This window comes from Balearica regulorum, chromosome 24 (genome assembly GCF_011004875.1).
Source record: "Balearica regulorum gibbericeps isolate bBalReg1 chromosome 24, bBalReg1.pri, whole genome shotgun sequence".
NCBI lineage: Eukaryota > Metazoa > Chordata > Aves > Gruiformes > Gruidae > Balearica > Balearica regulorum.
In genome coordinates, this window is record NC_046207.1 from 6,737,324 (window position 1) to 6,762,374 (window position 25,051).

Consider the following 25,051-nt stretch of genomic DNA (forward strand, 5'->3'; position numbering starts at 1 on the left):
CATCCCCCCATCCCATCCCCGTATCCCCCAAATTTGTCCCCATGTCCCCCCACCCTGTCCCTGTGCCCATCCCGGGTCCATCCCCGTGTCCCCCAGCTCCTGTCCCTGTGTCCCCCCCACTTTTGTCCACGTGTCCCCCCGCTCCCATCCCTTGGGGCCGCTGCGCACCCATTCCCAGAGCCCCCCCATCTCGAGGTGTCCCCCGGTGTCCCCACAGGACCCCGAGTCACTTTCTGTCCCCATAAGGGCGTCCCCGGGGTGCAACAAGTCCCCCCCGACGCCTCCACCCCGGGGGCGGCAGGAGGGGAAACTGAGGCAGGAGGGGAAACTGAGGCAGGAGGGCCCCAGCGCGGGGGGGCTGCCGTGCTGCCCCCCAACCCCCCCGCCCCTCCCGGGTGATATTTTGGGGCGTTATTTGGGGATTTGATGTCTTCCCACCGGGACACGGGGGGGGGGGGGGGGCAGAGCCGGCAGCGCGGGGGGGTCCCTGCGGCGGAGGAGCCGGGGTGGGGGTGAGGGTGGGGGTGGGGGCCCCCCCCGGCAGGCAGCGCGCGGGCGCCAGGACCCTGCAGACGCCCCGCGGCTCCCGACGCAGCCTCCCGGCCCTTTGTGCGTGACGCGGCGTGACGAGGCGTGACGTGACGTGACGCGGCGCGATGTTCCTCCCACGTCCCCCCCATCTTCCTCTTCCGCCGCCATCCCCCCCCCTCCCCCTGACACCCCCCCCCCGCCGGGCCTGGCCCCCCGCTCCCCCCCCCCGTGTCCCAGCACCCCCCGCTTCGCCCCTCCGCACCCCCGCGGGTGTGCACACGCGTGTGCACGGGCGTGCTCTGTCTCGGTGCCGCACGAGGGCACACGCGTGTGCAGGGCAGCGGTGCTGGCAGGTTGCCGTGCCAGCTGGGGGGGTGCCAGCCGTCCCCAAGTGTGTCCCCCCCGCCCCGCCGTGCCCCCCACTCGTGCCCCCCACTCGTGCCCCCGCTGCCATCCCACTACCCGTGAGCGGGGGCGGCGGGACAAGCCCACCGGGGGACACCCCCCCGCACCCCCCAGCGCACACGGGAGCCCCTCGGCTCCTGCCCGCGTGCCAGAGGGGCTCGGTGCCACGGGGCCTGGGTGGCCGGAGCTGGCCGTGACCGGGTGCCCCCCACGTCCCCGGTGGGACCCCCCCAGGGCGGCCCCCCCCGGCCCCCCCCCCCCCCCCCCCGGGCCCGCTGCCTCCGTCAATCAGCGCCAGCTCCCGGGCGGTGGCGAAGATGGAGGCCCCCGCGCTGCGCTGGGCCTGGGTGCTGGCAGGCGAGTGGCAGCCGCGACACCCGGGGGGGGGACACGGACAGGCCGGGGGGACCCTCAGTGGGGAGAGGATGGGGGGGACCCCCAGAGCGGGGTGGGGACGGGGGGTGCCAGCGGGAGGGGACGGGGGAGGACGGGGCTGCGACGTGACTGAGCTAAATAAAGCCGCCCCGTCCCTGGTGCCAGCTGGGTTTGGGATGGGGGGGCCGAGCGGGACCTCTCCGTGCTGGGTCCAGGGCAAGGGAGGGTGCTGGCCCCACCCCTGGCCCCCCACCCCGGCCCTGGCCCCATCCCACCCCCTCCTAAATAGAGCCCACCCCCCTGTCCCGGGACGCCTGGCACCGCAGGGATGTGTTTCTGCCCCAGCCGGGTGTCCAGGGGGGCTGTGGGCACCTGCGGGTTGTCCTGGGGTCTCTGGGCAATGGGGAAACTGAGGCAGGGAGGAGCCGCGTTCCCCAGCCCCGGCTCTAGCCCCGTGCCTGGCCGCAGCCATGGCCCTGGGGGGGTCCTGGGCCACCCTCCCTGACCACCGTGTCCTCCCCGACCACCGCGTCTCCTCCGACACCGGAGCCGTCTTCGTCCACGAGCTGGAGCGGGAGCTGTTCCAGGAGGCCTTCCTCACCGGGCGCGAGGATGACGGCGGTGAGGGCCAAGGGGAGTGGGGATGGGGGGGGGTCCTGCAGTGCCTGGCTTGGGAGGGGAGTCTGGGACAGTTAATGGGGGGCACTGCCTAATGCCTGCTCCCCACCAGGCGTCACCCCAGCTGTGGCATCTGTCTGTCCCTCCATCCCTCCATCCCTCCATCCCTCCATCCCTCCCTCCATCCCCCTCCCTCCCCCCACCCATTTGGGGACCCCCGAGTGCCGCCCCATCGTGCTGTCAGCCCACCAGCAGCATCCCTTCACCCCCCCCCCGCTGAAGCGTTGGGGGTCACCTCAGTTTGGGGTCATTCAGCTCGAAAACGGGAGCAGGACCCCTTGGGGCACAGCCACTGCAGGGACCAGTTGTACTTCCTTGCTGGGACCAGTTCGCTGGGGAAGGGCTTGCAGAGCGGGGGTCTGCTCGCCGCACAGCCTGGTGGCACACGTGTCCCCATGTCTCTGTCCGTGCCGCCCGTCCGTGTGTCCCGGCGCCCAGCAGCCGCCCCCATCACCTTCCAAGCCCACCTCCGGGACCACCCCGACCTGCCGCGGTGGCTGCGGTACATCCAGCGCGACCCCCACCAGCCGGGCTTCCTCTACGGCTGCCCCACGGCCGCCGAGGTGGGCACCCACGCCATCGAGGTAGGTACCCGTCGCCACGGCCCCATGGCGGGGGGTGACACGGGGTGGGGGGGGGGCTGGCATCTTCGGGGGGGGTCTCTCCTTGGCTCGCAGGTGCTGGCGTACAACCGGCACACCTACGAGACCGTGGCACAGCGCCTCGTCATCACCGTCGTCCCCGCTCCAGGTAAGGGCTGCGCAGCCCCAAACCGCCCCGGAGCACCCCCGGGTGGGGGGGGGGGGGGCGTGGGGTGTCCCCACGGGTGCTGCGTGTCCCCCGCAGGCGGGGAGCTGCCGTACCAGGGCGAGTTCCTGGTGGGCAACAGGAACGTGGAGGAGCTGCTGCCGGCGGCCGCGCAGGAGACCTTCCTCCAGGCCGCGGCTGAAGTCTGGGAGCGGGACGACCTCCACGTCATCAACATCACCTCCGCCCTGGACCGGGGCGGCCGCGTCCCGCTGCCCATCGAGGGGCGCAAGGAGGGGTACGGGCTGACCCGGGCTGGGGCTGGGGCGCTGGGGTTGCTCCCGGGCAGACCCCCCCCCGGCCTCTGTGCGTGGGGTTTTGGGGGCGCCGCCTCCAGCCGGTGCCCCCCCCCGGCAGGGTGTACGTGAAGGTGGGCTCCCGCGGCGCCTTCTCGCCGTGCCTGGTGTCGGCAGCCTCGGCGCAGAGCCGCTTCCGCTGCAGCCTGGGCCAGCAGCCCCTCGCCTCCTGCTACGACACCTTCGCCCCCCACTTCACCGTCCGCTGGTGCAACCTCACCTTGGTGAGGCCCGTGCCCCCCCCCCCCACCCCCCCCACCCAACCCCCGTGAGGACCCCCCACCCCCCCTAACCGTCACCCCATTGCAGCTGCAGGTCTGGCCCAGCCCCACGGCGCCGGGGCCGACGTGGGGTTCCGGGGTGCTGGAGGAGGGTGGGGATTTCCAGCCCCCCACCGAGGCCCCCCCCCAGGACCTGCTGCCCAGCTACCTGGTGACGCTGCTGGTGCCGCTGGCGGTGGCCGCGCTGCTTTGCCTGCTCCTGGGCCACCTCATGTGCTGCCGCAGGGAGGGAGTGTGAGTCGGGGGGCACGCTCAGGGTCGGGGTCCCCCCACCCCAGGCAGGGCATGGGCCCCCGGGGCTGGGTGCCCCTTCCCCGGCCATCGTGGCCCCAGGCCAGCCCGGGGGCGGTGAGAGCCCTTCTCACCATCGTTTTATGTTTTTTCCCCTTTTTCCTCTGTTTTGTAGGCAAAAACGGGACTTGGAGACGTCTGAGTAAGTCCCCGTGCCCGGGCTGAGCTGTGCAGGTGGTGGGGGGCTGCTTGGGGGGATGTTATGGAGGTGATGGAGCCCAAAGGTCTCCCCAAAGAGCCTCTCCCCCCACACACACACCTCGGCACCCCCCAGTAACCCCCCACAGATACGGGCTGGAGCACGAGAGCTGGTTTACTTCTCCAACCGCCGCAGTCGGACTCAACGCCAGCAAGGAGGACCCCAACGATGGGGTGTAGACCCCCAATGATGGGGAGCAGACCCCAATGATGGGTGGGCAGACCCCCAAATGATGGGGAGCAGACCCCAATGATGGGGAGCAGACCCCCAATGATGGGGTGTAGACCCCCAATGATGGGGAGCAGACCCCAATGATGGGGAGCAGACCCCCAATGATGGGGTGTAGACCCCCAATGATGGGGAGCAGACCCCAATGATGGGGGGACAAACCCCAGTGATGGGGAGCAGACCCCAATGATGGGGAGCAGACCCCCAATGATGGGGTGTAGACCCCAATTATGGGGAGCAGACCCCAATGATGGGTGGGCAGACCCCCAAATGATGGGGAGCAGACCCCCAATGATGGGGTGTAGACCCCAATTATGGGGAGCAGACCCCAATGATGGGGGGACAAACCCCAGTGATGGGAGGACAGACCCCCCCCCAAACCCCTCCCCAAAGGGATGCGGGTGGGAACACGGGGTGCAGCACCCATTTATCCTTCCCCCTCAGCATCCAGCTGGTCCACCACACCACCATCCACGGTGACACGGAGGAGCTGAGGCACATGGCCGGCAGCCGGGATGTCCCACGTCCCCTTTCCACCCTTCCCATGTTCAACGTCCGCACGGGTCAACGCATCAACCCCATGCCCGGTCCCTCGGATGGTGCCCGCGTCCCCCTCCTTCCACAGTGGGTACCAGGGTGACAGCGGGACGATGCCGGGGAGGGGGATACAACCCCAGGGATGAACAAAAGGCTGTCACCATATTTTTGGGGACACTTTGTGGGGGACAAAAGCCCGGCGGCGGGCAGAGCCCAGCCGGACGGGCGGTAGCCCGTCCGGCTGGGCTCTGCCCGCCGCCGGGCTATTGCCTGGACTATTTTGGGGGGCTATCAATATTTGGGGGGGGGTCATCAGCATCCATGTGCATCAGTGGGGCAATACAGGACACCTGCGTCCTAGTCCCTTCCCCTCCAGCCTCATCTGTCCCACCTGCCCTGATGAAACCCTTAAACAAGAGCCCCGGGAGCATCGTGTCTGGGGTTTGGTTGTTTTTTTTTTTGGGGGGGGGAATAAGCTGTTTTTTTCCTGTTTTCCAGGTAATGTGAGTGGCTGCCTTGCTGTCACCTCCCCGGGGGGGGGGACACTGCCGAGGGCTGGGGGCTGTGGGGTGGCTTTTGGCTGGTAAAGTGACTGTTTGGCAACGAGATGTGGGGTTTCTGCTTTATTTGTTGCCTCCTCCCCCCCCCCCCCAAGCAGTCCAGGCTGGCCCTAGTGGCTGCGGTGGTCTTGGGGAGGGGGGGGATTGGGTTTGGGGGAGGTTTTGGGGTGCAGCCTGCTTGCTGGGCTCCTTCTGGCTGCAAACAGTGCATTGAGTTTGCCAGTTCTCTGCCCTGGCCAGCCCCAAAAGCTGGATGCACCCCGAGGCTGGGGGGATACTGGGGGGGGTGTGGGGGGCAGTTCCTGGTCTGTCCCTCCTGGTGTGGGGGGGGTCCTGCTCCCCTCTGCCTCCCTCTTCAGCTGCTTTGCTCCCTCTGGGTGCTCTGCTTGCACCCCCTCCCACCCTGCTCCATCTGTGACCCCCCCAAAGCCATGCACCCCCTGCGAGGGCGAGGGCCGACCCTGCCACCCACCCCCAGCCCCACGGAGGGGAAGGGGCTTGTGGGGACGGGGACAACGCGGGGGGGGACTCGGCCCCAGGGACCCGCGGTAGCACCCCAGGGCGCCCCAGCGTCCCCCGGCTCACCTGGTGCCCGTGTCCGGCAGGATCTCCTCCGGAGCCCCCGGCTGCTCCGGCCCCTGCCGCCGCGCAGACCCGGGCATCCCGCTCAGCACCCCATAACCCCTCCCCGCCCCCCCCCGGGGGTCCCCCAGCCCGGCCCCGGCCCCTCGCCTCCGAAGAAAGGACCTCTTTCAGAGCAGCCCCCCCCTTTGCACGGGGCAGGCGCCAGGGTGGGGGTTAGGAAAACACGGGGGCCCGGGGAGGAACAAGGGGAGTCATTGATGGGCCGGCGGGAGAAAGGCGCCATTGAGGCCCCGTCCCGCTGCCCGCGCTGCCCACGCTGCCCACGCTGCCCACGCTGCCCACGCTGCCCGCACAGCCCCCCGGTGCTGCCGGGGTCTCGCCGGTGCCCACCGCGAAGGTGCCCTGGGAGAGGTGAGTGTGGCACACGGCGGGCACGGTCCACCCCGGGCACACGCGTGTGATGCTGGTGGTTGCCCGGCTCCCTTTGCACGAGTGAGCGTGCTCGCCGGGTGCTGGATGGTGCTGGCACCTGGGGGGCACCCACTGTGGGTGCGGGGGGCTCGCCTCGTGGCCCCCCCGTGCCTCGTGGCCCCCCGTATCTCGTGGCCCCCCGTGCCTCGTGGCCCCCTGTATCTCGTGGCACGGCTCTTGCAGCCCAGGGGAGCCCCCCGCCCCCGGCCCAGTTTCGGGGTGTCTCTCTGTGCCCTCCCTCGCCCAGCTGCAATGTCTGTGTGCCCCCCTCCCCCAACTCTTCGTTTTGGGGGGGCACCCTGCACTGACTGCCCCAGCCCCCCTTGCTGCCCCCCCCCGGCCCCATTTCTCCCCCGTTCGGGGAGGGGGCACACAACCAAGTCCCCTTCCCTTCCACCCCCCCCCAAATCCAGCCCAACCTTCCACGCTGGGGGGGGTGGGTCCCCCCTTCCTTCCTCCCCCCCCCAGGGCAGCGGGGGGCTGAGCGAGGAGGAGGAGGAGGAGGAGGAGGAGGGCTGGCGGGGGCTGGGGGGGTGGGAGGACGGGCAGGACGGGAGCGCAGCAGCCAGACGGGAGCAGAGCGGGACCAGCCGGGACGAGAGCGGGACCGGGGCCGAGGGGCTCCCCCCCGCCAGCGCACCCCCAGCCCCCCAGGACCCCGACTCCCGAGAGCGAGAACGACCGGCGAAGAGCAGCCCAGGTTTGTTGGATCATTTCACATGCTTTATTTCAGCAGTCAAAAAAAAAATAATTAAAAAAAATTCAAATTCTTATTATACATATACAAACTAGGTACAGACTCCGGGAGAGCCCGGAGCATCCGCCGGGAGATGGGCCGGCAAGCGGGGGTGGGTTCGTGCCCCTCCGTGCCCGGGGAGGGATGCAGGGATGGAGAGCGGGATGCAGGGATGGATGGATGGATGGATGGATGTGTGGATGGAGGGAGGGATGGAGGCATGGAGGCATGGATGGATGGATGGATGGAGACAAAGCTGCTGGAAGATGAGAGCGGAGCTGAAGATCCACCTGCTTAACCTGGAAAGCGGGGTTGTCCTTTTCCCTTTCGAGGCTTTTAATGATTTTGGTTCTACCTTGCATTTGCTCCGGGATTTGCTTGCAGGATGGGGGGGGGGTTAAATAGCACCTTTAGAAAATTCACAAGTTGAGCTGGGCAGCAAAGGCGGGGGGGAACAAAAATACAGGGAATTAAAATAAATCAAGCTGAGTCGCATCTTTGGAGGCTGTAGCACCAGGCGGTCCCAGGCTCGGGTGTTGCGGGACCAAAATAAAAGATAACTAAAAAAAAAAAAAAAAAAAAAAAAGAAAAACCAGGATAAAAATCCTGGGGGTAAGAAACCTCAGCGACTCCCGAGAGACCTTGAACGGAGGAAAATAAAAATAAAAGATCAACAGAGCAACAAAACAGAGAGGGGAAGGGAAATATTAAGAGAAAAATTAGCACCTTTGCTCTGAACCTGGCAGGAAAGTCCCGGCACGGCTGAAAAACCCCAAATGAAGCTAAAACTACTTGAAAATGAAACAAACACAACCCCAAAATTAAAAAAGAAACCAAAACCCAAAGCACAGCGGTGAGGTAGCCTTCCAGAAAAGGAGAATATGTAGCGGAGGGTCGGGTCTGCTCGGCGGTGGGGCAGCGGCTGCTCCCCTGATGTGCTTGGGAATGAATTGATTTGCTGCCTGAATAAAAATAAAATAAGAAATAAAAAAATAAACCAAAATCAAGGGGGTGGGGGAAGAGAGAGGGAGAAACAACAACAAAAAGCAGATTATAACCAAGAGTTAAACATCTTCCTTGCAGCAAAAAAATCAATATACTAATGAGATGCGAGAAGCAGAGAGGCCAGCGGGGAAGGGTCGGCTGGAGGGGGGATGCGGCCGGTCCCGCTGCTCCGGGCTGGGGGGCTCAGCGCCGCGGGGGGGTCGGCGTGGCCGCGGCGGCGCTTGCGGTGAGCTGAGCCGTGCCGTCTTCGGGGCTGAGGAGTGCCTGACCCCGAGGAGGAGGAGAGGAGGGCAAGCAAGCGAACCCACTTCCTGGTGATTTGGTTTGAAAAGTCATTTATTTTTTATTATTTTTTTTTGTTTAATGCTTTTTTTGGGGGGATTTTTTAGGTTTTTCTTTTACGGAAACGCAAATAGTTTTAGAGACGCTGGATAGAAACCGACACAAATTCAAGTCCATGTGAAATTTTCTCCTTTTTTTTTGGCTGTTTTTTTTTTTTTTATTATTATTATTACTATTATTACTCTCTCCTGTTACGCGTGGGCATCCGGTTTACAAGAAGCAGACGGGGCTGATGTCGATGCCGAATTCCTGGTCTGGAGCGCCAACGTCCATGGGAGCCAAATCGATGATGGGCAGGCGAGAGGTCTTTGTCGTCTTGTACTCGATGACTGTCTTGCCCCAAGCGCCGGTGTGACTCTGCGGAGAGGTCAGGGTCAGCCCCGTCCCACGTCCCCACCACCACCACCACCACCACCACCACCACCACCACCACGCCCTGGACCGCTCACCGTGCAGCCGTCCTCGGTGACGCCGTAGGTGAAGCGACTGTTGCCTTCAGCCCTGATCTCGATCTCGTTGGCGCCTTGGAGGAGAAGGGCCTTCTTCAGGTTGCCGGTGTCCTGGTCCATGTAGGCGACGCTGTTCTTGCAGTGGTAGGTGATGTTCTGGGAGGCCTCGGTGGACATCAGGCGGAGGAAGGTCAGCTGGATGGCGACGTCGGCTGGGTTGGAGCCCTCACCACCATACTCGAACTGCCGGAGAAGAGGCGTCAGGCACTGCAGAACCGGTTGTCCATCCCAGTTGTCCCCCCTCTCATCGTCCCCCTGCTCACCTGGAAGCCATCGCTCATCATCTCGCCAAACCAGACGTGCTTCTTCTCCTTGGGGTTCTTGCTGAGGTACCAGTTCTTGTGGGCAATAGTGGCCTGGGTGGGGTAGACGCATGTTTCGCCCGTCTCCATGTTACAGTAGACCTTGATGGCGTCCAGGTTGCAGCCTTGGTTGGGGTCAATCCAGTATTCGCCTGTGGGACAGAGGGAGGGGGGTCAGGGAGCGGGGAGGGAGGCAGGTGGCCACGCTGGATGGAGGATGGAGGTGAGGAGCAGCCAGGAGGGATGGAGGACGGAGGGATAGGTGAGGGGTAGCTGTGAGAGATAGAGGAGGAAGGGAGGGTGGGTGGAGGTGAGAGGCAGCCACGAGAGATGGAGGAGAGAGGTGAGGAGCAGGTAGAAGGGATCTGGGAGGTGGAGCATGGAGTTGAGCAACAGCCATGAGGAACAGAGGAAGGAGGTGAGGAGCAGCTGTGGGAAACAGAGGATGGAGGTGAGAGCAGCCACGAGAGACAGGATGGAGGAATGAAGGTGAGGACCAAGTAGGGGCGATGGAGGAGGGATGGAGGAGCAGGTAGAGGGGACAGAGAGATGGAGGTGAGAGCATCCCAGAGGGACGTGGGGACCAGCGGGGACACTGACCGCTCTTCCAGTCGCCGTGGCACATCTTCAGGTCGCGGCAGGTACGGGCAGGGTTTTTGCGGGTGCCCTCGGGACTGCGGATGTTCTCGATCTGTTGGCTCAGGCTCTTGAGGGTGGTATCGACCTCCAGGTCCCGGTCGCGCATCACGTTGGCGTCATCGGCTCGGTAGTAGCGCCCGCCGTCGTGGGCCTTCTCCTGGGGCGGCTGGGGCAGGAAGCTGAAGTCGAAGCCACCGCTGGGGGGGCCGGGAGGACCGGGGGGGCCGGGGGGGCCAGGAGGACCCTGCGGGAGGAGGAGGATGGTGAGCAGGAGATGAAGGCAGGCGGCTCTGGGCAGGCAGCGGCAGAGGGGCCGATACGTACGACGGGGCCGACATCGCCGGTGCGACCGCGGGGGCCGGGGGGGCCGATGGGGCCGGGCAGCCCGTTGAGACCGTCTTTGCCGGCAGCACCAGCGGAGCCGGGAGGACCCTGCGGAGAGGAGAGGGGTGAGCGTGGCCGTCCTGCGTGGCCGTCCTGCGCGGCCATCCTGCCTGCACCAACCCACGGCCCCGTGGGACACCCGCCGGCGGCAGGACACGGCCCTGCGGAGGGGACCTTCTCCCCCCGGGATGCTCCAGCCTCGGCAGGAGGTCGTGGCTCAGCCGGGGACTTACCCTTGGACCGGCGGGACCAGAAGCACCAGAAGGACCTTGTTCACCAGGGGAGCCCTGTGCAAAGCAAGGAACAAGACGAGGTGCCGTCAGCATCCTGCTCTGCTCCGGGGCTGTGGGGCAGCACCCGCGGCCACCGGCACCCCAGGGGACTTACAGGAGGACCAGGTGGACCCTGGAGACCGGAGAAGCCTCTGTGACCCTTCATGCCTCTGTCACCCTGTTCACCGGTTTCACCTTTGTCACCACGGGGACCTTGTGGACCCTGGAGGAGGAGGAGGAGGAGGAGGAAGAAGAAGAAGAAGAAGAAGTGTTGAGTGGGGTCCAGGCTAGCCACTGCCCCCGCGCCATGGGGACACAGAAGTGCTGAGGAGGACGGAGGAGAACATCGACTTACAGCAGGACCACGAGCACCAGCAGGACCAGGGGGGCCAGCGGGACCTTGGGGACCCTGGGACAGGAGAGAAGGGGACAGGTTAGAGCATCCTCCAGCTTCTGCTGCCCCTGGCTCAGGACAGCGTCACCCCGAGGGGGGGTTCGCCCGGCTTCCCGGGGTGGTCCCTCCTGCGGGTCGGCAGGATCAGTCCTGGCTCCACACGTGGGTGCAGCCCGAGGTGGGGAGGGGCGCGGGGGGCGCCGGGCAGAGCATCACTTACGGTCTCACCGCGATCTCCGTGCTTGCCAGCAGGACCGACAGGGCCGGGGGCACCAGGGGCACCGGGAGCACCAGGGGGGCCAGCGGGGCCGGTCTCACCACGGTCACCCTGCGAGGAGGAGGAGGAGGAGGAGGAGGAGGAGGAGAAGTCAGTGTGGGCCAGTGCAGCCCCCCCACCCCACCCCCAGCCCCCTCCCCAGCCCCCTCACCTTGGGACCAGCAGCACCATCGCGACCGGGGGCACCTTCAGCACCGGGAGCACCCTACGGAGGAGCAAAGACCCCCTCGTCAGGGCAGGCAGGGGGTAACGAGGGCCTGGATGGCACCGTCTCTGCTCGGCCCACCGCCGGCCCCGCCAGGCACCGACTATGGCAGCATCCATGAGTGCCACGAGTTGGCAAGTCCTCAGCGCAGCAAACTCCAGGCCGACGTGCGGGGGTCTGTGCCCCCCAACACCAAGGGTTGCCCACGGCCACTCACCTCACGTCCAGCTTCACCAGGGGGTCCAGCCAAGCCGGGGGGGCCCATAGGACCGGGAGGACCGCGCTCGCCGGGGGAGCCAGAGGGACCTTGCTTGCCGGGTTCGCCCTGCGGAGGAGAGAAGACGGTGGCGGGGTGTCAGGTACCGGCGAGCATCCTCCCCCCCCAGGGCCGCGGCCGTGGGGGCTCACGGGTGAGTTGGACCCCAGGGGGGGTCCCAGCATCATCTGTCCCCGAGAGCCCCCCGGTACTCACAGAGGGGCCGGGCAGCCCAGGGAAGCCTCTCTCGCCTCTCTGTCCGGGGAGACCGACGACACCGCGTTGGCCAGCGATACCTTGGGGTCCGGGGGTGCCGGGAGCGCCCTGCGGGGACAAACAGCACCTCAGGGTGGCGGCAGCGGGGGGGGCCACCCTCCCGGTGGAGGGGGCGGCCGAGGGATGCCGGGCTGGCGGGGGGAGCGTGACGCTGCCCGGTGTCCCCGGCTTCATGGAGGGGGTCCGAAGCGGGGGTGACGTACGATGGGGCCGTCGGCGCCGGGAGAGCCTTTCTCGCCTGGGGGGCCGGGGGGGCCGGCGGGGCCGGGCTCACCGGGGCGGCCAGCGGGGCCAGTTTCACCGCGGGGTCCTTTGCCACCTTCCTTCCCGCTGGGGCCGGGGGGGCCGGGGAGGCCGATGTTTCCCTGAGCAGGGGGGAGGCGATGCCGTCAGGCAGCGGCCCGGGACCCCCCCAGCTGCCAGCTGAAGGGCGGCCAGGGGTGTCCCAGCGCCAACTGGGACAGGGCGGCCACGCGGAGCCACCTGGACGGGTGCCCGCACCTCCCGTCCCGCGTCCCCCATCCAGTACCCTCCCGCCCCGCTGCCCCCCACCTCTCGCCCCACCGGGGGTACTCACAGAGGGACCGGGGGGACCAACTCTTCCAGCAGCACCAGGGAAACCAGTAGCACCCTGGCAGGGAGAAAAGCCGGGGTCACCAGGGGCCGGGGCCAGGCGTCACCACCCCCGCGGTGGAGCGGGTCCAGGGGACCGTCCCCTGGCTGGGGGCCACCGCAGGGAGCCCCGGGGCCGGTGGCCAGGAGGGAAGGATCCCTCCAGGAGGGAGCTGGGGCTGACGGGGGGGATAAAGGCAACCCCCCCCTTCCCCTCTGCTCCCCCTCCGTGGGATGAAGCCGCCCCGGGTCGATGGCACCCCCCCACATGGTTTTGGGGGTGCAGGGCTGGAAGCGCCGCAGCTCCCGTCTACCCCACGGTGTTGGGGGGACGGAGCGAGACGCAGCGGGGACTCAAACCACCCTGGGGGTGTTTGTACCCGAGGGGTCCCCTGGGGGCCCCAAACCCCCCTCCCCACCATGAGACTGGTACTTACAGGGGGTCCAGCGCTACCGCGAGCACCTTTGGGACCAGGAGCACCAACAGCACCCTGCGGAGGAGGAAGAGGAGCAGGAGAGGGGTGAGCTGCACCGTGGGGCTGGACCCCGAGTGGGGGGGGTTTGGGGGGGGGCAACTTACGGCAGGGCCAGGAGCACCAGTGGGGCCAGCAGGGCCGGGGGGACCGGCATCACCCTTGGCTCCAGCATCACCAGTTTCACCTTTAGCACCAGGCTGGCCGTCGGCACCCTGCGGGAGAGCGGAGCGGGGTGAGCCAGGGGCGGGGGGCACAGCATCACGCCCATCCTCAGGGCGAGGAGGAGCGAGGCCGTCACACTTACGGGGGGGCCAGCAAATCCAGCAGGACCAGGAGGGCCAGGCTCGCCGCGGTCACCCTAAGGGAGACGGTGAGAATGGTGTCACGCCAGGCGGGGGGACGGCCACTGACGGCCACCAAGGGATGGCCACCCGAGGCAGGGCCATCGGCCAGGGAGGGGGGGACACTTACGGGAGCGCCACGGGCACCAGTGGGACCGGCAGGACCGGGGGGACCAGCTTCACCCTGGAAAAGTGGAGGAAAACGGAAAAAAAAAGGTCGTCAGGGCTGTGGCGAGGGGGTGGCGGTGGGGGCCAGGGCACATCGGGCCCCGGTGCAGCGTCCGGCCGGGGCGCAGCCCTACCTTGTCACCAGGAGCACCAGCGGGGCCGGGGGGGCCGATGGGGCCGGTCAGGCCTCGGAGACCGTCTTTGCCAGGAGCACCGTCAGCACCTTTGGGACCGGGGTCGCCCTGGCAGAGGCAGACGATGGTGGGTTACCTGGGAAGGTCCCCTCCGGGGGGTCACCCCCCCCTTTCCTCTCCCTTTCGCGCAGCAGCACGGAGGCACCCCTGGCTCTTCGCCCTCCCTGGGGCAGGCTGGGACCATCCTCCCCCCACCCCGCGCTCTTGGGAAGAGCTGGGCTCAGCTCCCGCTGGCAGCGAGGGGCTGTCCCCAAGGGCCACACTCGGATGGGGACGGGGGTGGCACTGAGCATCCCCTCCCGCGGGGGCTGCTGCCCACCGGCCCCGGCTTAGCAGCTCCAAGGGGATGCTGTTGGGGGGCCAGGGACGGCTGGGAGCAGAGGACCAAGGGGGCACATCAGGATTTTGGGGGACACGTACTCTGTCGCCCTTGGCGCCTGGCAGGCCGGCAGCACCACGCTCTCCGGGCATACCCTGCAGACCGGGGGGGCCTTGGCCCCCGGGGGCACCGGGAGCACCAGCATCGCCCTGGGCAAGAGAGAGACAGAAAACGGCCGTTAGCGAGAGCCCGGCGCTTCCTCGGCGCAGCAAAGTCCGCCCCGGCTGCAGCCCCCGTGCAGGAGCCGATCCCGTGGGACCGACCCCAGCAAAAGGGGGTGAAGCCAAACCCACCCCCCCCCTTACATCTGCACCCCAGGAGCCGCTGGCTGGGGACAGTCACCATTGCCGGGACGTCCCCAGCCCGGCGCAGGGGAGCCAGGACCTGGTACCTACCTTAGCACCATCGTTACCGGGAGCACCGTTAGCACCACGAGGACCTTGGGGACCGGGGGGACCTTGGACGCCACGTTCGCCGGGGAAACCTCTCTCACCCTGGAGGGGGGAGGCAGAAGAGGGGCCGAGGCCATCAGCGGGGGCGGTGGGCACCGGGGGTGTGCCGAGAGCCGGCTGGGGAGCGCTGGCTTCAACTTACCCTGGCACCGGCGGGACCGGGGGCACCGGCGTCTCCGGGGACACCCTGCGCGGGAGGGAGAGGGTGCAGGGTCAGGGTGGGGAGGGGTGGCCCTGGGGACAGGCAGAGGGGTCCCCAGCATGGCAAGAGGGTCCCGGGGGGACAGGGCAGGGCTGGGGTCCCCGCTGCTGCCAGGGCAGAGGCTGCGTGGAGCACGTCGCCTCGGGGGCGCGTTGGGGGAGCACCCCACCCCGTCAGCAGCACCCGGCGCCGGCTGGCAGCGGGTGATGGGGAGGGGACAGGGACGGTCCCACGCCGCAGCCGTGCTCGCCCACACTCACCTGCTCACCGGGCTTGCCAGCCTCACCGGGGGGGCCAGCGGGGCCCGGCAGACCCTGGGGAGGAAGAAGAGGAGCGATGAGACACCACGGAGGCGGGTGACCAAAGGGGACAAGGAGAGGAACGACGTCACCCCCCACCCCTCGCAAGGGAAGGGGACACCCCTCACCTGGAAGCCAGGGGCACCAGCGGGACCTTGTTCACCTCTTTCTCCAGCGGGACCCTGGGGGAGACGGGACAAGCGTGAGGGGGGGCAGTCGGCTCCCGAGCCCCCTCTCCCGTGGCCGTGCGCGGCCGTGGGTGGCCGAGGGCTTGTTGACACTCACGGTAGGGCCGGGAGGACCTTGGGCACCAGCTTCACCGTCTTTGCCAGCAGCACCCTGTGGAAGAGGGAGAAGAGGGTGCTCAGCGCACAGCCCCCCACCTGCACCCGAGCGATGCCCCCGCGGGACTCCGCACCCCCCCCGAACGGGGAGCGGGGCTGGATGCGGCCGTAGCATCCTTCGAAGGTCGGGCGAAGCTGTGGCGAGCTGCCTGCGGCCACGTCACCTCCCTGCTGTCCCCGCTCCAAAGCCGCTGGCAGCCGCGGGACGGGAGCCCCAGCTGCCTCAGCCCGCTGCCCTCCTCATCCTCGGAGCCTTCCCCGGCCCCGGCTCAACCGTCCCGCAGCCCAGCCCACCCCACGCCGGGGGGGAGCTCCCTGCCAGGCCCACGCGGGCTGGCCGGGCTCCGGTGGACACTTACAACGGCGCCGGGGGGACCAGGAGCACCTCTCTCGCCGGGTTTGCCGGGCTCACCCTAAAAGCAAGAGAGCAGGATGAGACCCATGGCGGGACCACAACACCCGCGGGCACGAGCCGCGGGCTGGAGGATGCACCAGCGCAGCGTTCCCGGGGGGGGACACACACGCGCATCCCCTGAGCCACCCCTCCTCGGGCACGCGCCCACCCGCAGCCACCGTCCTGGGTGGGGCAGCGGCCGGTGGGTGGGGATCCCCCGTGGGGGGCAGCTCCCGTTCACACTCACCGCAGCACCTTTGGGACCGGGGAAACCCATCACGCCGGCTTGACCTCTGGCTCCGGGGGGGCCGGGGGGGCCGGGGCGGCCGTCTTGACCAGCGGGACCCTATTATGGGGGGGGGGGGGAGCACCCCGTTAACAAAGCCCATGGCGAGGTGAGGAAGGAGCGGGGCATCGGGGGGACCAACTTACGGGGGGGCCAGTCTTGCCGTCGGGACCGGGGCTCCCAGGGCTTCCAGTCAGACCCTGCAAGGGAGCAGGAGGGGGGTTAGGGCCTCAGGGCCCCGAGAGACGCTCCGGCCAACGCCAACGGCCTGGCGAGCGGCACCGGCACGGAGAGCGCAGCAGTCCCCGGAGCAGGGCCGCGCTGAGGTCTCCCTGCCAGCGTGCCCACCGCCCTGCCGCGCTCACCTTGGCGCCGGGGAGGCCGGGTTCGCCGGGGCGGCCAGCTTCACCAGGAGATCCTTTGGGGCCCGCGGGGCCGGGGGAGCCGCGCTCGCCGGGGGGACCCTGCGGGGGAGGAGAGGGGACGGAGGTTACCCCAGCTGCAGGACAGCACCCGGGCATGGGGACCACAGCCGTGTCACCGTGCGGGGAGGGGTGACGAATGGCCGGCGTCCCCACCGCCACCGCGAGGACACGGCTTTCTTGCCCGGACAGGCAGGAGGGAGACCCGGGCACCTACCTTGGGACCAGCGATGCCATCGGCGCCAGGGAAACCGCGGCTGCCGGGAGCACCCTGCGAGGGACAGGAGAGGGGTCAGTGCGGTGACACGGGGTGGTTTGGGGGTGCGGGGGGGGGGGGGGCAATGTGCCGATGTGGGACCCGGCCACCGGTGGGAACAGCCTGGTGTCCCCGAGATGCTCCACTGGAAGGGGCTGGCGGTGCCACCGTGGTGGGTGCCCGTCCCCGAGCACCCCTGGGGCTCAGCCGCTGGGAGATGGGAGGAGGACGGGGATGGGGACAGGGACATGGCGGGGCCACGGGCACTGCTCCTACTCACACGTTCGCCGGCGGGGCCAGGAAGCCCAGCAGGGCCGGGCTCACCACGGGCTCCTCTCTTGCCTTCCTCGCCGGCCGGGCCGGGGGGACCTTGGACACCAGCGGGACCCTGAGGAGGGAGGCGGAGGGATGAGCACCCACGGGGTGCGTGGGAGCCAGGAGGGGTCGAGCCCCCCGGCAGGTGGGAGGGGGGCACTTACGGGTTCGCCTTTGGCACCAGTGTCTCCCTTGTTGCCTGGAGCACCGGGTTCGCCCTGGAGGTGGAAGGAGAGAAGAGGGAACAGGCGTTTAACCCCAGACTGATGGGCAAAGGGAGCCCTGAGCCCCTCAGCGGGACGGGGGTGCTCAGCATCTGTCAGCCCCCGGCACCATCCTGCACTCGCAGGGCTGGAGGGGACAGGGGATGCCCGAGCAGACGTCTCCAGGAGACGATGCTGGAGGAGAAGGGATCCAAGCGAGGAAGGAGGCGGATGGAGGGGTCTGGGGATACTCACGCTGTTACCCTTGGGACCGGGGGCACCGCTGGGACCCTGGGGTCCGGAGGGACCGCGGGCACCGGGGAAGCCGGGAGCGCCAGCAATGCCAGGAGCACCCTAGGAGAGGCAGACGAGGCGGTGAGGGAGCAGCAGGGACCCTCAGCCCAGAGCCAGGCGGGGGGGCGAGGGACACTCACGGTTGCGCCCTTGGCACCAGGTTGACCATCAGCACCGGGGTTGCCCTGCGGAGAGAACGAGGAGGAGGAGGGTTACGCCGGGGCCAGCAGAACGTGAGGCCGAAGGGCAAGGAGCCATCAGATGCCACTTACAGCAGGACCAGCAGCACCAGCAGGGCCGGGGGGACCGGGCTCACCGCGGGCACCTTGGGGACCTTCGCTGCCACGAGCACCCTGGGGACCGGTTTCACCCTGTGGAGGAAGAGGAGGGAGGAAGAGCCGTGAGCACGAGGGCTGCCCGGAACCCCCTGACATGGCTGATTTTCCCCCCCATCTGCAGCTCCTTTCCCATGGAGGCAAAGCCCAGAGAGACCCCCACGGGAGGTGGCTGGGGACGTCCCCGTCTGCCCCCCTGCCCCAGGCAGCAGCGAGCCTGCAGCCCTTCGTGTTTTCTCATTTCTGGGCCACGTGGGGAACCCATGTGATGCTCGATCCTTCTCCCCCCACCAACTCCCAGTTTCCACCGGTTTCTCCCAGCCCAGGAGCTGCCGCCCCGGAGCGGACGGTCGGGCAGGTCCTACCTTAGCACCAACAGCACCGGGGAAGCCGGGGGGACCAGCGGGGCCAGTTGGACCCTGGAAGGGAGAGAGGGCTCGCGTCAGAGGAGGGATCCCACCTCGCACATCTGGTGCCGAGGAGCTTTCCGGGCAGCAGAGCTCTGGCCCCTGGCCAGGATTTCCTGGCCGCGGTGGAGCCGGGAGGGAATCTCCCTCCGGAGAAGCCGGAGCTGAGGCCGGGTGCTGGTGGAGGGCAGGTGGCTTTGGAGGTTACTTACGGGAGGACCGGCAGCACCGGGAGCACCGTCGTTACCGCGAGCACCCTGTGGGAGAGGAGGCCCCGGTTAGCGATGCCTACCGGCAGGAGAGGTGCCCGCAGCCCCCCCCGCCCCGGGCAGGGGATGCTCAGCCCTGCCCAAACCAGATACTCACAGCGGGGCCAGATGGACCGGGACGGCCTCTCTCGCCGGGAAGCCCACGAGGACCCTGGGAGGGGACAGGACGTGGTTTGGTCACCGAGAGAGACACTTCCCCATTTTGGGGCTTCCTCCCACCCCTGTGTCCCCCCGCCCCCCCGCTCCTGCCCGCGGCAACATGTCCAGGGGGTTACACCCCCTCCTCGCCGCAGCCCTGGGAAGCGTCCCCAAGGATGAGCTGTTTCCCCATCGTGTCTTGCCCCCATCACCCCCCCGCTGTCCCGGGGACGCCAGCACTCACCATCTGCCCAGGGGCACCGTTCTCGCCGGGGCTGCCGGGTTCGCCCTAGGAGAAAGGACGACATTGAGGGACGCGCTCTTTGGGGGGAGCAGCCATGACTTTACCAGGACAGGGGTGACACTACCACTGCTCCTCACCTTGGGACCAGCGGGACCGGGCTCACCCTTGGCACCATCCAGACCACTGAAACCCTGGGGAGCGGGAGAGAGAAGGAAGGGGGGGTCAGGAGGGGACCCCCGTTGAGGCTGGGCTCCCCCTTCCCCTAAGTCTTGCAGTCATGGGGGGGACACTCACTCTGTGACCCTTCATGCCCGGCAGACCGGCGGTTCCTGGGAGACCACGTGCACCCTAGGAGAGAAGGGGAGGCGGTGACAGAGATGCTCGGGGCGGGGGGTGTCCCTGCACCCCTTTCCCCATCCCCAGGGGTGCAGGCAGCTGGTGTCACATCCTTGCTTTGCCACCAGACAGGCCACGGTGGGGTTGTCCCCTCCTGTGTCCCCCGGGGAGGACACCCCAGCAGCGAGCATCATCTCACCTGGGGACCGGGGGGACCGCGCTCTCCGGGACGGCCGGGCTTTCCAGCTTCACCCTGAGGAGAGGGACACCGGGTTGGTGGCACGTCCCCAAGCCAGGTGGCTCCTGCTCACCTGGGGGGCTGACAGGGCCCAAACTTGGGGGGGGGGGGGTGTGACCCCATCCTGAGGCCACTTACGTCATCTCCGTTCTTGCCAGGGGGGCCGGCGGGACCACGGGGACCCATGGGACCCTAGGAGAGATGCAGGGCAGGCATGAGGATGCTGTGGGTGACAGTCGCCCACCCAGCGCCGGGCTCCGGCAGCCCCGTCCCGCAGCCCCGGCCGAGCTGCCCTGGCACGGCGACGGCATGGCCACGGCCAGGGCTGGGAACTGGCAGCCTTGTCCCCATCCCCGTGGGACGTCACGGGGAGGAGGAGGTGGCAGGACTCACAGAAGCACCAGGCTCTCCAGGTTCACCAGGGGGACCTTGGAAACCTTGAGGACCCTGCAAGTTGGGGGGAAAAAAGAATAAAAAGGGGATAAATGGGTTAGAAAATGAGAAGGTTGGGCCTGAAGACCCTGCTGGCAATGGCAGGTCCCCCCGTATGGTGGCGTGAGGACGCGCGTTCCCACGTGTTTCCGTATCCATTGGGAAGGGCGTGACGCCCTGGCCTGCCCTCCTCCTGTCCCACCCGCCCCCCCCAAAGGGACTCTGGGGGCTGCTTGTCCCCAAAGCGAGGAGGGAGGAGGAGATACTCACAGGAGCACCAGGAGGGCCGGGGAGACCACGGGGACCGGCTGGACCCTGGCAAGGAGAACGGAAAGTGGTGATGCCATGTCACCCTGTCCCCATCCCCAACCACGCCCTGTCCACATCGCCACCCCACTGCTGGACCCAGCGCCACCCCATCGCACCCCCCACCACCCCACTGCTGGACCCAGCGCCACCCATCCTTGTCCACACTGCCGCACCGTTGCCACCCCATCACCCCCCCATCCCTGTCCCCATCCCCATCACCCCCCCCCGTCCCCACCCCTGTCCCTGTCCCCATCCCTGTCCCCATCCCTGTCCCCATCCCTGTCCCCATCCCCTCCAGGTCTGCCATCCCTCCCCACCCCTCCCACCTCCTCAGCATCCTCAGCACCGCCGGCACGGGAAGCGTTCCCGGCGCCTCGCCCAGCTCCACACCTTACCGCGTCCCCCCCGCGTCCCCCCCGGGGACCCGTGCCACCCCGGTGCTCACCATGGGGCCGGGCACGGCCATGCCACCAGCTTTCTCATCGTAGCCGTAGGACATTTGAGGAGCGAAGTTCTGCAGGCAGGAGGGAGAGCAGGGGGTGAGCAGGGTGCGAGCACCCCCGTGGGGGTCTGCACCGCCGGGGACCCCCCATACTCACTCCGCCGAGGCCTGGGGGACCAGGAGGGCCTGGGGGTCCGGGGAGGCCAGGCTGTCCAGGGATGCCATCTCTGCCAGGGGGGCCGGGGAGTCCCTGGGGGGAGAGGAGAGGAGAGGAGGGTGAGCCCCAGCGGGACGGGGGTCTGGGTGGAGTGGGGGGGCTCTGCGGGGGCCATACCCACCCTGTCTCCTTTGGGGCCGGTGTCTCCCTTAGGGCCCTGTTGGGAGAGGCGAGAGGGGTGGTCAGAAAAGGGGGTCACCAAAACTAGGTGGGGGATGCCAGGGGATTTGGGGGGGCGGGGGAGCCCTTACCTCTACTCCAGCGCTTTCTGGGTAGACAGGGGAGGCTGCGGGAGAAAGGATGGGTGTTATGGGGGGGGCCCAGCATCACCCACCACCCCACCCGAGCCCGCACCCACCCCACAGCCCCGACACCCAGGGGAAGGATGCTGAGCCAGGGCCGGATCCAGCCCCGCTGCTCCCCGGGGACCAGCCCGTGCCGGGAGGAGGACAGGGGGGCACACGGGGACGGTACCGTCGGTGTCGGGACAGATGGGGCAGCACTCTCCGAAGGGGATCTCGGCGTTGGGGCAGTCGGAGGTGTCCTCGCAGATCACCTCGTCGCAGAGGATGTTGCCGCTGTCGCAGACGCAGATCTGGCAGGGTTCTGGTTTCCACACATCCTTGTCGTTGTACGTTAGCCCATCCTGTATGCAGCTTCCAGTTTGAACTGGGAGACAGGGGCGGCGGAAAGCGTCAGGGCGGGGGGCGCGGCGGCGGCCCCCCGCACGGCCCTTCTTCTTCTTGCTCCCCCCCCCTCATCCCCCCTCTGCTCCTGCAGCGTTTCTCCCTTCATCTGTTTCTCATCAGCCCATGGCGGTGACACAGGAAAAGCACCACAATAAACTCTTCCCACATACGCTGGAATTTAAACAAAAACCTCCAGCCAGTTGCTGCGTCCCGCGGCGGATGGGGCCAAGGCAAATACCCCCGCGGCAGGCAGGGGGGTGGCACGGGGGTGTCCCCCCCGTCTGCAGGGGACGGGGATGGGATGGGGTGGGATGGATGGGATGGATGGGTGGGATGGGTGGGATGGGATGGGTGGGTGGGTGGGATGGGTGGGATTGGGGGGGGGGTTGGCCCCAGCGTCTGGGCTGAAATTAGATCCAGGCGGGTGCGGGATAGGGCTGGATGAGGCCAGACGGGTCGGGAGGGAGAGTCCCGAGACGGGGGGCAGGCGGGGGCTGGCGTGGGGAGGGCAGGGCGGCGTGCCAGGGCCCACGGCTGGCCCCACAGTGGGGAAGGGTCCCGGGGATGGGGGGGCACGGGGCTGTCCCGGCTTGTGGCCACCTCCGCTCGGCAAAGGCAAGGAAAAAGAAAAAAAAAAAAAAAAAAGGCAAAAGGCAAAAATGCAAAATGCAAAAGATTGCAAAAGGCAAAATGCAGAAGACACATCGCAGGAGGCAAAATGCAGAACGGCAAATGCAAAACGCAGAGTGGATACTGTCGAGTGCAAAATGCAAAAAATAAAAAAAAAAGGGCACCAAAAAAATTCCCCCCAAATGACAAAATCGGGCAAAATGCAGCGGGCGCCCTGGGCCTGGCTGGGTCCCAGGGTCCCCCCGTGTCCCCACGCCTGCAGGTGGCAGGCGCAGGCAGCCCAGCGGGGCGCAGGGGGGGACCCGCGGTGGGGGGGCGGTGACCCCAGCCGTGCCCCCGTCCCCCCCGAGCCCCGTCGCCGGTGCAGCCCCCGGGGAGGCCGCGGGGTGACATCCCCGTCCCGGGGCGGCCGAGCGGGGCCGTCTGGCCAGCCCCGACTTTACGGGCAGCCGAAACGTTTTCCTTATGAATCATCCCAGACTTTTCTAATTCTTTCCTGATGGCTTTTGCAGATCCCGGGGCCGGGCCCCCCCTCTCCCCTCCTCTCCCCCCTCGCCGCTCTCTCCCGCGCTCTTTCCCCCCTTTCCCTTCCCTGCCTCCTCCTCCCCGGCTCCCTCCTTCCCCGCCGGCTCCTCTCCACCCTTCCCTCCTCCCGCTCTTGGCAGGACGCCCCAACTCTCCGCACCAGCACGGACCCCCTAAAACCCCTTCACCCCCCAACTCCAAATCCCCCCCGCACACACACTTTTTCCTCTTCCCCCCCCCTCCCCAATTTCCCCCAACTTTTTCTTTTCTTTTCCTTTCTTTCTTTTTCCGCTCCGCACGCCAACCACCCCTTTACCCTTCCCAACCCCACGGCAGCGGGGCGAAGCCTCGAAGATGCCGCCCGACCCCATCCCCAGCCGCCCCCCGCATCCCGCCGGCGGTGAGCACCCTCACCGACGCCGACTACTTACTGTCTTCTTCTCCTTGCCCGCGGGTGAGTAGTACAGTCGCTGCTATCAACAGCAGTAACCGAGAATCCACAAAGCTGAACATGTCTAAATATTAGACATGTAGACTCTTTGGGGTCTCTTTTGTTCTTAGGTTGGGGTCATACGGGGCCGATCCGACTCTGGAGCTCCAAATCCAGACCCCAGCAGAAACTTCCTACTGCCCTTGCCCACTCCTTCGCCTCCCCTTATATACGATGCGGCGGCGGGGAGAGGTGGGACCCGTCGCAACCGGGGAATTTTGGACGGCCCCTCGGCCAATCAGCGGCACCCAGCGAGTCGGGGGGCACCCCTCGCACCCCCCCCCCCCCAACACACACACCCGTCCGTTCGTGCACACGCATACACAGACGTGCACACGCGTGTCGTCCCGATGCGGGGCTGGGAAGCGGCGGCTGTGGGGTGGATGGGAAGGGGATGCTGGGGGTGGGGGGAGGTTTGGGGGGAGGTTGAGGGGGCCGGGGGGTTTTGGGGGGGGGTGTTTGCACATTTTGAGGTGTCAGAGGGGCTGGATGCGGCTGGGCTGGGTGGAGACAGGCGATGTGGCACGTGGCGCTTTGGGGACCCCGGTGCCACGCGACGCCGGGTGCTGTGCCGGGGGGTCGGGGCACTGCCAACGCCCGCTCCCGCCTGTGACCCCCCACCCTACCGCCCACCCCCGCACCCGGGGCTCCCCAGCACCCACCCCCCCTCCCATCCCCACGAGGACCCTGGCGCAGTGGGACCGAACCCGCGGCACCGTGCAGAGGCCAAGGGCGTGAGCACCAGGCGCCCGGAGCATCCCTTGGGTGAGGATCCCCAGGTGGGACCCCCACCCACAGACACCCCCAAAACACCCCCAAGAACCACTCGCTTGCTTTATTTTCCCCCCTCTCTTTCCATCTTTTTCCTTTCTTTTCCTCAATCCGCTCCCTCCTGGCCGTCCCACTCCCCTTGCTCCCCTCCTGGCATGCCTCCACGGCCGTTTCCACATTTGAAGGAGCCACGTTGGTTGGAAAAAGCAAAAGCTCGTTGACAATAATCCACAATCTACCGTGCAATTTGGGGAGGGTGTAATTACACGCCAAAAAAATATACGTATTTACCAGGCCGCCTGGAGCTCGGGGACGGAGAGGGGGAAGGAGCCCTGCGAGGGCAATGTGGCACGCGGGGGGGGGTCACCCCCTCTTTTAAGGGGTGATTTATTTTTTTTTAGGGAAAAGGGGTGGGAAATGGGGCTGAGGTCTTGCTGGAGAGCGAGGAAAGAGCTGGGGACAGCCCTGGCACCTCCGCCTGCCCCCCTCCACCATCAGGCTCACCAGCATACTGGGAGCACTGGGAGCACTGGATTCATTGCAGAGGGAAACCACGTCTGAGCGGGAGCTCCCACCAAGTTACTTTTCTTTATTTTTTTTCTTTTTTTCTTTTTTTTTTTTTTAACAGGAAAAAATAAATCAATGCAATTTAACAATGAAATAACAGGGCTGGGGGGGGGGAAGAGACACGTCGATAGAGCAAAAAAAAAAAAAAAACCCACCCTTGCGCTGGTGACCTCTCCAGGTCTTTTTTTCCAGTCTGCAATTAAATGCAAAGAAAAAAACCCACCCCAGGAGGAGTCCTCCGTGCGGGTTGCACACACACACACACACACACACACGCATGCACACGGGGACACGCGTGCGCGCGCAGGGCGCAGCTGGCCGGCGTTCAAGCCCTGTATCTATGCATCCGAGACACGTTGCAGGCGAAGACTCCTCCAATCATGCCTCGGCGACTCGAAAACCCCTGGCTGGGCTCCAGCCTGAAGATGTGTCTTTAATTTTTGCAGCATGACAGAAAAGAAAAGAATGTCATCGGGGTTTTTTTTTTTTTCTCTTTTTTTTTTTTTTTTCTTTATATGCATGGAGAGGGAGGGA

At 66.9% G+C, this 25,051-nt stretch overlaps 2 protein-coding genes across 3 annotated transcripts; one reads left to right on the top strand and one right to left on the bottom strand.

Annotated features, from left to right (window-relative positions):
• Window positions 1–1,198: 1,198 nt before the first annotated feature.
• SGCA (sarcoglycan alpha) lies at window positions 1,199–5,232 on the top strand. 2 transcript variants are annotated; one of them, XM_075775420.1, is made up of 10 exons: window positions 1,199–1,293; window positions 1,780–1,932; window positions 2,428–2,573; window positions 2,667–2,739; window positions 2,836–3,034; window positions 3,154–3,316; window positions 3,402–3,607; window positions 3,780–3,806; window positions 4,536–4,715; window positions 5,127–5,232. In XM_075775420.1, the coding sequence occupies exons 1-10, from the start codon at window positions 1,254–1,256 to the stop codon at window positions 5,128–5,130; spliced, it is 1,191 nt and encodes a 396-aa protein (XP_075631535.1). In that variant the 5' UTR covers window positions 1,199–1,253; the 3' UTR covers window positions 5,131–5,232. The 2 variants fall into 2 exon arrangements, with proteins under 2 accessions (XP_075631535.1, XP_075631536.1); XM_075775421.1 differs by having other exon boundaries at window positions 2,431–2,573.
• Window positions 5,233–6,945: 1,713 nt separating this feature from the next.
• Window positions 6,946–23,339, bottom strand: COL1A1 (collagen type I alpha 1 chain). Its single transcript, XM_075775321.1, has 51 exons — window positions 23,121–23,339; window positions 21,320–21,514; window positions 21,097–21,131; window positions 20,967–21,002; window positions 20,786–20,878; window positions 20,632–20,700; window positions 20,148–20,192; window positions 19,839–19,892; window positions 19,584–19,637; window positions 19,407–19,460; window positions 19,166–19,219; window positions 19,009–19,062; window positions 18,872–18,916; window positions 18,587–18,640; window positions 18,433–18,477; window positions 18,179–18,232; window positions 17,751–17,849; window positions 17,619–17,663; window positions 17,440–17,538; window positions 17,146–17,199; window positions 16,947–17,054; window positions 16,628–16,681; window positions 16,354–16,452; window positions 16,135–16,188; window positions 15,950–16,048; window positions 15,668–15,721; window positions 15,250–15,303; window positions 15,093–15,146; window positions 14,926–14,979; window positions 14,606–14,650; window positions 14,407–14,505; window positions 14,053–14,160; window positions 13,573–13,680; window positions 13,401–13,454; window positions 13,234–13,287; window positions 13,034–13,141; window positions 12,891–12,944; window positions 12,419–12,472; window positions 12,045–12,206; window positions 11,782–11,889; window positions 11,527–11,634; window positions 11,256–11,309; window positions 11,048–11,155; window positions 10,789–10,842; window positions 10,549–10,656; window positions 10,395–10,448; window positions 10,102–10,209; window positions 9,739–10,021; window positions 9,100–9,290; window positions 8,777–9,019; window positions 6,946–8,684 (listed from the first exon to the last, which is right to left on the bottom strand). Exons 1-51 carry the CDS (start codon window positions 23,200–23,202, stop codon window positions 8,538–8,540), a joined length of 4,362 nt encoding a protein of 1,453 aa, XP_075631436.1. The 5' UTR covers window positions 23,203–23,339; the 3' UTR covers window positions 6,946–8,537.
• Between the last annotated feature and the right edge of the window lie 1,712 nt (window positions 23,340–25,051).

Coding starts and splice junctions, on each gene's coding strand:
- COL1A1 (XM_075775321.1), bottom strand. CDS start 23,202: ATGTTCAGCTTTGTGGATTCTCGGTTACTGCTGTTGATAGCAGCGACT. Junction 17,850..18,178: donor CCGGTGCTGTTGGTGCTAAG/GTAGGACCTGCC, acceptor CTTCCTCCACAG/GGTGAAACCGGTCCCCAGGG. Junction 15,147..15,249: donor AAGGTCCTCCCGGCCCTACC/GTGAGTGTCAAC, acceptor CGTCTCCCCCAG/GGTCCCGCTGGAGAAAGAGG.
- SGCA (XM_075775420.1), top strand. CDS start 1,254: ATGGAGGCCCCCGCGCTGCGCTGGGCCTGGGTGCTGGCAG. Junction 2,574..2,666: donor TGGGCACCCACGCCATCGAG/GTAGGTACCCGT, acceptor CTTGGCTCGCAG/GTGCTGGCGTACAACCGGCA. Junction 3,035..3,153: donor ATCGAGGGGCGCAAGGAGGG/GTACGGGCTGAC, acceptor CCCCCCCGGCAG/GGTGTACGTGAAGGTGGGCT.